General features: G+C 37.8%; 1 protein-coding gene across 1 annotated transcript; it reads left to right on the top strand.

Annotated features, from left to right (window-relative positions):
* The first annotated feature begins 6,753 nt into the window (after positions 1 to 6,753).
* On the top strand, positions 6,754 to 11,583 carry LOC121265262. Its single transcript, XM_041168828.1, has 3 exons — positions 6,754 to 7,445; positions 10,102 to 10,431; positions 11,000 to 11,583. The coding sequence occupies exons 2-3, from the start codon at positions 10,117 to 10,119 to the stop codon at positions 11,369 to 11,371; spliced, it is 687 nt and encodes a 228-aa protein (XP_041024762.1). The 5' UTR covers positions 6,754 to 7,445; positions 10,102 to 10,116; the 3' UTR covers positions 11,372 to 11,583.
* The last annotated feature ends 258 nt before the right edge of the window (positions 11,584 to 11,841 follow it).

The following is an 11,841-nucleotide window of genomic DNA, read 5'->3' on the forward strand; positions in this document are numbered from 1 at the left end:
AGTACTTTATTAAATGTGCTATATACATCGACTTAAAAATAGAATTCTTACTCTCAAACTATCGTTCAATTCATAGTCACCTTCTAAACTATCAATTTTAGGAATCTCTATCATCTTAGTTTGATGACACTATCTCAATCCATCTCAAATAAATTATTATTGGGACTTTATACTTTTTCAATTTTCTATAAATATATATATATATATATATCTTAACTTACTTTATATATTTAAACATATATCTCAATTTATTTTATACATATCTTAATTTTATAAATCAACTCAGATCTTCTGAGATTCCGTTAACACCCAAAAGCAACCTAAAGTTTACGATATTCTTTTTCTTTTTTCTTTTTTTGAAAACAACCTCATTCACTGATTACTTCTCTAATACAAGAACTGAAAACAGTTTGGAGGAACCTCCATATGAACTATGCATTTTGTTACACATAAGGCCTCCTTTCCTAAGTTGTGGGCAACAACATTACATTCACGATGCGTGTGCCTAATTTGACAGTGTACATATTTAGCCATAGATGCTTGAATATCTGAGATGATCATTCCAAAATAACTGTCATTTTGTCTTATATGGTTAACTTCATTAACCACCTTCTGAGAGTCTCCTTCCAACATTGCCTTGTTCATGCCCATCTAAAGTCCAAAATTGGTTGTTGCTTCTGCTAGAAGTGGATCAGGAAAGGAAGCATGTTTCTTCCTCAAAATAGCCAAACAATTTCCTTCCTCGTCTCTGATAGCAACACTTATCCCTATTTTACACTTATCTTTATCAACTACTACATCCCAGTTGATTTTACAAAAACCTTGAGGTGGACACTCCCATGTAACTCTCCTTGTGTTTGTAGGTGATTTCTGTTTAACCTCTCTTGAATTTGAAGCAATGTCTATGTAACACTGTATTTGGATCAATGAGTATGTTCTTGAAAACCAATTCATTCCTTCTCCACCATAAATTCTAAAGAATTAAAGATAGTTCAGTCATCTCTTCCTTGCTTAGCTTTTTGAACATGTCTTGCAGTAATTCTTTAACACTTTTGTATGAGAAATGACTTTTTTGAATTTTTCTGGAGCTTTGACCCAAAATATCAGTAGCTGAAACACATTCCCAAAGAATGTGATCTGTAGTTTCTGGTTCCCTTAGGCACATTGGGCAAACAGGATCTTTCAGAATTTTCTTTTCGCATTGGTTGAATTTGGTAGGCAGGATGTCTCTACATGCTCTCCACAAGAAATTCTTGGCTGCTGGTGGTATGGCAAGCTTCCACAATCTGGTCCAATCTTCTCGAGGGTGGGAGTTTTGAGAGTTTTGTCCCTTTTTTCCTTTTTTGTAGTTCCCGTTATAAGTGATAAACACTCTTTACTGTGAACACAATATTTACATTGCTTCTCCATACCAACTTATCTTGTTGAATGTTTTGACTAATTGGAATATGAGTTATTAGGTCTGCTTCAGTGGTATTGAAAACTACTTCGGTCAATGATATGTTCCATTCCTTACTTTCTGGTTGAATGAGTACCTTCACTCTTGCATCATCCCCCAGTAAATTGATCCCACTTTGAGGTTTATATAAAGTAGGTTGAGGTAGCCAAGGATCCGACCAAATTCCTACTGATTTTCCATTACCAATTCTCCATATGGTCCCTTGTAAAAGTAGTTCTATTGCAAATAAAATGCTTTTCCATATATAAGAGGGATTACTACCTAACTTAGCATTAAATAAATCTGTTTGAGGAAAGTATTTAACTTGAATGACTCTTGATGCTAGAGAATTTGAATTTTTTAGAATCCTCGAACCTTGTTTTGTTAACAAAGCAATATTAAAATTTTCAAATTCTCTAAATCCATGTCCCCTTGCTTCTTTGGACTTCCCATTTGAGACCAACTCAACCAATTCATTTTTCTCTCTTGGTTTGCTTGACCCTACCAGTATCTTTTCATCACCTTGTTTAGTTGTTTCAGCAAGCCTTTAGGGAATTTAAACACTCCCATCGAGTAAATAGGAATGGCTTGTATAACAGATTTAATTATAATTTCGCTCCTTGCTTGTGACAAAAACTTATGCTTCCAATTGCTCATTTTATCTCTGACTTTATCAATTATATCTTTGAAGTCCTTGTTTCTTGATCTGCCTATCAAAGCTGGAAGTCCAAAATATTTCTCATAAGAGTTGGTAGACCCCTGCAACACAAGTGATGTTGTCCCTTGTATAGAGTTGTGTATTTTTACTGAAAAAAGAGATGAATTTTCTTTATTTAGCCTTTGTCCTGATGCTAATTCATACTATCCTATTAGATGTAGCATCCTAGACCATTCCAAAGATGTTGCTTGGCAGAATAGCAAACTGTCATCTACAAAAAAGAGGTGGTTTATATGAATTTGACCTCTGCCCCATGGCAAACCAGTAATCATCCTTGTTTCTTCTTCCTTGTTGAGCATTTGACTTAGGGCTCTGAACACAATATAAAAAAACAGGGTGACAGTGGATTACCTTGTCTAATGCCTCAAGATGGAGTAATAACTGGTTGTGGGGATCCATTAATTAATATAGAGTATGAGATTGTTGTTATACAGTTTAAAATTAAATCAATCCATCTTTTATTGAATCTCATCTTCTCTATCACTATTTCAATAAAGCTCCACTCTAACCTGTCATAAGCTTTACTCATATCCAACTTTAGAGTCATGTACCCAGATAATCCTTTCATTTTACACTGCATAGAGCGCAAGGCTTCAAAGGCAACAGTACATTATCTGCTATTAGTGTCCCTGGCACAAATGTACTCTGAGTTGGGGATATAATATTAGGTAGTATTGCCTTCAATCTGTTGACTAAAACCTTAGCCATTACTTTGTATAACACATTACACAAACTAATTGGCCTAAATTCTGTGACATTTGTGGGATTTTGAGTTTTTGGAATTAAGACTATAAAAGTCTCATTTATGGAACTATCCTATCTATTTGTGCTCAAAGCCATTGTAACTGCTGCACATAGATCCTTTCCTACTATATCCTAGTGTTGTTGAAAAAATCCAGCTGAAAACCATCTGGTCCTGGAGAACTCATGGGGTTCATGTTAAAAACAGCTTCTTGAACCTCTGAGGAATCAAATTCTTTTGTAATTTTATTGTTCATCTCTTCTGTGATCAGTTCTGACATAAACTTCACACATTGTTGTTGACCCAATGAATTAGAAGTATCATACATATTAGTGAAAAATTCCTGAAAAGTTTGATTTATACCTTGTGTTGTGGTATGAGGATGCCCCTCACTATCACTAATGATGTTTATAAAATTAGTCTTTCTCCTCTGAGTAGCACAATTGTGAAAATATCCGGTATCTTTATCCCCTTCTTTGAGCCATCTTTGTTTTTATCTTTGTTTCCACTTCAATTCCTCTTGCTCCAATTTCTTATTCACATGTCTCTTAATCAGATTTATTTCTTCCTGATCATTCCTTGTGTTCCTTTCTTGAATTTGTTTGACGTTGGCTAGCCCAGTTTCAAGATCTTCCTTTGTTTCCTTTCTTTTATTCTTGTTCCATTTGGTTAACTGAATTATGTATCTGTACAAATTGTTTAAGAAGGTTGTCGTTGCCTTTCCATTTCTACCATTGCCATTCCATGCTCTAGTGACCATTGTTTTACAGTCATTTTCAAGGCCCCAACTAAGTTCATATCTGAATAGTCTCTCTCTCCTTCTTGTAGATTGAGCCTGAGAACTCAGGTTAGTTAGAAGAGAACTGTGATCTGAAGAACATGCTGCTAATGTGATAACAGTAATTTCTTAAAGCTTACTCATACATTCAGTATTAGTCAACACTCTATCTAACCTCTCATTTATAAATTTAGGTCCTTTTCTGTTATTGAACCAAGTGTATTTAGTTTTATTTTATCCCATATCACTTAAATCACAATCTTGCAAAGCTTGTCTAAATCCTTCCATTTGAGCAAAGGATTTGTTTGGTCCCCCATGTTTCTCATGTTGATGAAGTATTTCATTGAAATCTTTCATGCACATCCATGGTCTGTGATCCAAAGGTTGTAAAAACCTAAGTAACTGCCAATTACCTTCTCTTTTTGCAGTTACTGGATTTTCATAAAATCCTGTAAAAGTCCAATCCTTCCCATTGTGTGGATCATTAACTCTAACATGTATGTGTGAATTAGTGTAAGATTCAACTTCTATATCAGCCTCAGATTTCCACATCATTGCCAACCCTCCACTACTCCCTTTGCTATTCACTATAAAGCTTCTGTCAAAACCTATCTTATTTATGATTTTTTCAATCCTCTCCCTTGTGCTTTTGGTTTCAAAGAGGAAGAGTAGGTGTAGGCAAATTTGCTTCACCATAAAATGAAATTGTCTAACTGTTCAAGGGTTCCTAAGCCCTCAACAGTTCCAAGTAATGCATCTCATTGTTGAGCAACCTCCACCATGTGTTCTTGAGTTAAGCTCCTTTCAGGATTGAGTCCCCCTTTCTGTTTTTTGGTTACTCCTTGCTGATCTCCACTGTCTTCTTTATCTCTTTTTGTCCCACTTGTGCCATCTGTGCTATTGTCCCCCACTTTCCATCACATATGTACTTGAGAAATTTACTGCTCTTGCCCTTCTTTTCCAACTCAATGTCTTTGGTGTTTGCTCCACTTTGTTTAAGGAATCAAGACTTGAGTAGACAAGCTTGCCTGGTGAAGTGCTAAGTATCTTATTTGCTTGTAAACTCCCAGAGGTACTACTGATGTTATTGTTAAAATTTTCTTGATCCTTATTAGCCTTGTAGGTCTCCTCTGAGAAGGCTATCCTCTGCTCTTCAATTTAATCATTTTGTAATTTTGAATTTTGTTTCTCTTTGTCAACTGCTCTTCTAGATCGGTTATAAACCTCAGGTTGTTGATTGTGATATGATTCCAAGGGAACCTTTTCCTTATCACCAAATTGAGTGATTAAACCCCTACTAAGTTGACCCTTGCCATTTCCTTAAATAAAAGTCTGATTTTTGTTTCCCCTACTACCTACTTTTCTGTCACCATTTCCCATTAAATTAACAGCCGTGGCCCTCAACCATTGACCATATTGGGATTGACCAGCACCTCTAGTATTACCTCTGCCTCTTTCCATACCACAAGCCCTGTCTAGATGTTGTATTACCCCACACTGAAAGCAAAATAAAGGGAACCTCTCATATTTGAAATCAATCCAGCTTTGTTTGCCCTTTATTCTAATTAATCTTCCACGAGGTAAAGGCTTTGTAATATTCATGTTTACCCTGATTCTTAAATATTTTTCCCAACCAACCCCATCCCCATCCCCATCAGCATCTACTGTTAACACTTCCCCTACTGAGGAGCCAATTCTTTCCCCACCTTTAGTTGTCATGGCTGCCAAAAGCAAACCATGTAGTTGGATCCAAAAATGTTCATAAGTAAAATTCACCTCATTGGGGGAGTACTGCTGTCTAATTCTTGAAAACAGATTAAGTATTTGTAAAAATCTTCCATTTATCACACGTTATAAATCCACAGATTTTTAAAATTTTACTGAAAATTTGTGATGTCCCACCTCGTTGAAGCTTATTAAACCCTCAAGATTCCAGATTTTAGTCATTGTGGCTTTGAAAGCTTTTTTTTATTTTTGGTTAAAACTCTTTTCCATCGAAATGAATAAAAGAAGGCATCTTAGTGCTTTATCATCTGGACGTTTTGTATCAACTTCTGTTAAAGTTCTGTTAAAGCCACCTCTTCTTTCTCTATTTTTGATAGGTTAAAACCTTTTCAAAGCTTAGACAGTTCTTCTGTCACACGTAAGTGGTAGTTAATTATCGCTCAGAACCTGTGTTGTTAATCAAACCCTAATCCACCGCCTTACCCGTTTTGGATAAGTTTGAAAGTGGGGTACCCTAGGGGTAGGCAGCGGGGCCCCGCCCCCGCCCCCGCTGCCCTACCCTGCCCAGCCCCTGTGCGGCGGGGCGGATCACCCCGTCCGGTAGATGCAGGGGGTGGGGCCACCCACTCGCATCTGGGCTTACCTCCAGGGACGGGGGCAGGATGGGGGTGACCCCTGCCCCGTATATACCCCGCCCCGCCCCCTGTGGATTTATATATATATAAATATATTTATATATATATATTTAAAGGAAAAAAAAACCTAAGCATGAAACGACGTCGTTTCATGCCTGGGTTTATATAAAAACCCACCCCATTGGCCCCCCCTCCCGATTCCCGAACCTTCTTCATTCTCACTTCTCCCTCGTTGGCTCGCTCTCAGTCTCTCCCTGTCTCTAAGTTCTCGATGTCTCGCACCCGGTCCCTCTCTCTTCATCTAAGACACCGAAGGTCCGAACTCGCACGACTTGCACCCTGTCCCATCCGTTGCCGCCGCCATCCATGCGGGGGTGCGGACGGATGGAGGTCCACCCCCGCACCCCGGCCAGCGGACGGAGTACCCTGCCCCAGCATGGATGGAGGCGGGGTACGGTGAAAAATTTCCCTCCCCCACATATCGGGAGGCGGGGTAGGGATGATACCTGCCCCGTAGGGTACCCTTCGCTCTTACACCAGAATGGGCCCAATACTTGCGAGCTTTCAGCTATAGTCTCCACTATGCATTACCGAGCGTCAGATGCAAAGTACAATTTATCTGGACCGTTAGCTCTGTACGACTTTTCTGCCGAGCACATCCAACTTCCGTTACAAATATCTGTTTCTCTCTCCTAATTCCCTTTGCTGATTGATGAGGACGTGTACGTTCTTGATTGTTTACGGTCCTAAACTTTGAAAAACTAATAGCGTTGAATTTATTTATAAACCCACCCACCTGCTTTAATCAGCTTAGCTGTCTGCCATATCTCTTCTGAATTCTGATCCTCTCTCTGATCCAACCTCTCCATTCCTCAGCTGCTCATTGATCTCCTCCAAATTCGCTGACTCACACCCAGATTTTTGTTTTTGGGGGGTTTACCCTTTGATTTGTCTGAATCCTCCACGTTGAATATATTATCGCGTCTGCTTAATCGCCATCGTGGCTAAGAGATTCGAGGGGTTTCGCGTAGGGTTTCGGAGAGCATAGGAAATATGCCTTCGGTGCCCGTTCAATTCTTGATGGGTCCTTTCGTTCCTTCCTTGGCTTCCTTCCATGGCGGATTGTCTTCACATCGTCTGAAATATCTCGAGAAAAGCGATCGGCGTGGTAATCTTAGTTAACATTAGCTTTTTTTCGTTTAAAATTTTCTCTTTTTCGGTCATATTTTCTGGGGTTTTCTCCTTTCTCGGCGGTCTGTACGAGATTGCAAGGGAGTTTTTCTGGAAATCAGAGATCGAGAGCAATTGGGATTTTTCTTTCCCTGGTTTTGGATCGACAAAGGCTGAAAAAGTTTGCAGCTGTTTGGCAGATACTAAACACGCGTTCCGAGTTTGTGATACCTCTTAAGGTATTTTATTTTTGAATTTCAGTGAATTTCGATGTATATGTTAATGCTTGTCTGCAGATGATTTTACCCGATGTGTGTTCAAACCAACTTTATTAATGAACATTGATGGTAATCTTCAAACTCTTTTACGTTCATTAATCTGTTCAATATTGCGATTATCTTGTTCTATATTATGTTATATTTTATGACTTTGACAATTCTTCCTGTTTAGTGATGAGAATGTTTTTGTATATGTGCATTCAAAAGTATCTACCTTTAGTTTTACGTATTTTTTGTGGCTTTAAATAACAAATTGAAAACCACAAATTCGGAGTAAGATGTGAATGCTGCCTAATCTTTTTTCCTTTTGATTTTTGTCATATACCTTTTATGTTGCTTGTGGATCTTCTGATCATGAACACCGGTATTTTTTTTTTTTTTTTCTCGGCAACATCGGTCAATTATTTCCTAAGGAGAGCATTACAAATTTTATTGTCCCCTCGGTCCTTAATCTTGTTACTCGTACCTTTATGATTTTCGATTGTTCTAAAATATTATATACTTTCATCACCCTCAGTAACATTACTTTTTTCCAAAGGGACCTCTAACCACGACACAAAGGAATTCCTACCCATTCACTGTTCATTTTCTGACAAGACACATGACTAGAGGACTTCTATTATGCTTATGTCACAAGCACCTCCCTTTCTCTAGAGTCTATTCATTTACTCTAAAGGGCTTCTTCTTCTTTCTTTCTTTTTCTTTTTATCATTTTCTGCCAAAAGAAACTACTAAAGAGCTTTTATTGCTTAGGTCAAAAACAACTCTCTTTTTCTTTCGTTTCCTGTCTAGTCTAATTCCTCAAACCACCACCTCTTTTGTAATTTGAACTCTAAACTATCAATCTAGACACTTGGCACACCAATTTGAAATGTGCACCCTCCTCTGTCAGCATTGGATGTTAAGTCTGATGAAACTTAATCATGTGTCATTCATGCTTTTGGGCTACCCTATCAGTTGTTGTTTAGGCCTACCCGATACTGATTTGCCTGAGGTCAGACACCTCCCAAAACTGGTCCATCTTGATTCTTGATAGATTATTTGGTGAGGTCTGTCCTTTGAAACTGATTTCAGGCTCTTCCTATCCACTCTTTTATTCCTCAGCAAACAGAAAGGCAGAAATAAAAAAAAAAATGGCATACGCTAATGTCCCATTTGGCTATTGAGAAAATGCAGGAAAATGAAAATGAGTGGGAAGCAGTGCTCGGCAGTCAGGATTGAGAATAAGTGTTTTGAGCTTTTCAGAAGAGGGAGGTTTGGATACAAAAGGCCTTTTAACTCATCTTATCTCCTCTCATCTCATCATTACAACTTTCCCAAATTCCCACACAGCATACAATAAACAATTTAATTTTTTCAAATCCCATAATAATAATAATAATTTAAAAAATAATATTCTAACAATATTTTATTCAACTTTCATCTCAATTCACTCATCTCAACTCACTATCCAAACCTCCCTAAGAGAAACCATAATCTCTAAGGAGAAAATGATTTAAGATTTGTAGTTTTATGTTTATATAGAATAAATATACAATAGTAAACACCCAAGTAGATGGGTTTAATCTGAATTTGACACCCCTATATCCAATGCCTGCTCAGTGGGTGTTGAATTTTTAAAACTTACCCACCCTGGGATTTCTGTGGCACTGATCAGCTTTACTGGTTACAATGGTCACGTTTCTCATCTGATGGAAAACCCCAACACATCCTCTGTGTGTCCTAATTGATCCATTCAAATCTCATAACATAAATCAGCATCATTGTCATGATGCATTCCGGCAGCTCGAGGCTCAAACATTGTGCTCAATTCAGCAATATTCTCCAACAGGAAAGCCAAATTCTGTCACTGCCCAACTTGACCATGCTGCCTGCGTTTCTCTTTTTTTCTTGAATGTTGTTTGCATTTTTTGTGGTTTCTGTTAGGATTGGACATCCTCTTTCGGTATAATAATTTTTTTTTTTTTTTTTTTTTTTTTTTTTACTTTTTTTATGGGTAAAAATGTTAGGATTGATCTAATCAATCCCATGTGGTTGCATTTTAATGTTCTTGTCTTGGGTGACCAGTGGTGTAGTGGTGTTATTGATTGTGATGTTTTGGGCTTTTGGTAGACCATTGTGTGGATGTGTGGTGGTGATTAGAGTAATTAAGTGTATGAGAGAAGTGACTTGCCGATCAGATTTATGTCTGTCAGATGATGTCATGTGACACAAATCCCATTGGTGATTCTAATGGAAGTGAGACAAAAGTCTTGGATTAGGAGTGGATATCACATTGGGTAGGATTATGAAAATTGAAAACTGCGAGAGGGTATCAACAAAAACGAGCCATACCACAGCAGAATAGGTGCATTTGCTATAATTTATTTAATCAATATTTTCGGTTGTATGAAGGAATTTATTTTGGACATTGTGACTTCTCTCTTCCATCTATATGCATAAGTTTTATGATGCTTGTTTTTCCTCTCTTTTTGTTTAAGAACACATTTAGAACTTAACGTGCTGCCACTGGAGATTCAAGGTTTCTGTAGCAGTCTTTTTTACTGGAATAAGGAATATCCCAAGTAGCAATGTACGTGACGTTTCTAATATGCATCTGCTGGCTCTATTCTTGTAGAACTTGATTTTGTCGATGGACACTCAATCTTGTGATGTAAATGTCCTTGGAGATGCTCTTGATAAGTCATTAAATATCCAAGAAGCTCAGGAGACAGACTCTACATCTGATGGGCATGAGGAAGAGGAAGACATATGCAAACAGATTAAAACGTGTCAAGCAACTTCCTCTGAGAAGCGCTTAAACAAGAGTGTAACTTTCCCATTTCCAAAGATTATGTTGCCTGCAAGTTCTTCGGATGAGGAAGATGAGGAGCGCGAAACAGGGTTGCAGGAACACTCTTCTATGGACTCCAAGGATCAGGCCCACTCACGATCCATATCTTTGCCTGTAAGTTCTCTACTAGTAGGATACTCTGGCCTTCGTTAGGTAAAAGTATGAAATACTTAAAGGCTGCATATTTTCTGTTGGCAGTATCTTTGTAATTTTCCCTTCTCCTGCGCTGCCATTTAGGTTGTGAGCCCGTGTGTGCATGTACCAGAGTATATGCAAGCACCTTGCAGTTTTTAAATCCAATACCCTTTGATGCCTTCCTAATTTGGCTGGGTTTTTCTAAAACAATAGATTCTAATTTGGGTACTGAGAATATACTAATATTCATTATTCTATTATTACTTTTCACCGACTTTTTACTACTATTCACTACTATTCATTATTCTTTCATTACTTTTTCACTACTATTCATAGAATACCTGAAAATATTACCTCACTGCCCAAACGAGACTTTTCAAAGTTTGCAAAATCAGGTGGTTTTTTTCAAATGTTTGTTGGGTGTATCAAACTGGTGCTACACTTAAGTTGTATTTTAAAATAATTACTTTTAGCTTCCTAATGTTTTGTTATAAACAGATTTTCCCTTTGTTGTTGTGCTTATGCCATATATAATCCAATATCACAGACCCCTTTGGAGCTTGTATCTGCCATGAAAGGTAGCCGTGAGAAACGAGGGATTCTGCGGGAGACACTGACAGTGAAATGGGCTCCTGATGTATATGATCCACCGCCTACATTGATCTCACACCCAGTCAAAAGCAAGAGCTCCCATAAGTATAAAAACAAGAAGAATGAAAAGAGAAATGGGAGAAAAGGGCAGAGGAGCAACTCTTCACAAGGAGGCAGCGGCAAAGACAAGAAACAAATTCGCAAATCGGCCAAGATTTCTGGTAAGTTTGGGAATTATGAAGTTGGCAGCTCCAACTCCTACTGTGGGAGTAGCTACCGTCATAAATCGCGCACTGAGGTGCACTACTCAATTGCTGAAGCCTCATGAATCACATTTTCGTTGGATGTTCCATCTGGTGTGTGGATAAATAAGTATAATCCTTTAATGGTTTTGCGTTTGTTTTTATTTTTGGTGGTCTGAGAACTATGAATGCTTCATACAAAGTTTAGTTCAGTGTGTTGATAAGCTCTACAACTTGGTTGATATATGGTTTGTGATGTTTTTGTAAAATATAATATAATTAGCAGATTGATTTCTAATTTTGTATGATTGTATCGTGTCTTGTTTGTTGTGACAAAAGAGGCGTGCCCTCTGTTAATAATGCCATAGATAACAGACTTCTCAGGCTTCCACCAAAGTGGTACGATTCTATTTTCAGGTCTAGAAAGTGTTTTGGTGGCTCTCCTTCGTTTCAATTCCTGCTTTTCAGTTACATCAGAGTTTGGTTAATTTAATTTTAATCTCTGTTAATTTATGTTGCCACCTTGGCGGTACTTCTCCCAAAGAGATTCTATATC

Source organism: Juglans microcarpa x Juglans regia, chromosome 5D, assembly GCF_004785595.1.
Source record: "Juglans microcarpa x Juglans regia isolate MS1-56 chromosome 5D, Jm3101_v1.0, whole genome shotgun sequence".
Classification (NCBI taxonomy): Eukaryota; Viridiplantae; Streptophyta; class Magnoliopsida; order Fagales; family Juglandaceae; genus Juglans; species Juglans microcarpa x Juglans regia.

Coding starts and splice junctions, on each gene's coding strand:
- LOC121265262 (XM_041168828.1), top strand. CDS start 10,117: ATGGACACTCAATCTTGTGATGTAAATGTCCTTGGAGATGCTCTTGAT. Junction 10,432..10,999: donor CACGATCCATATCTTTGCCT/GTAAGTTCTCTA, acceptor CCAATATCACAG/ACCCCTTTGGAGCTTGTATC.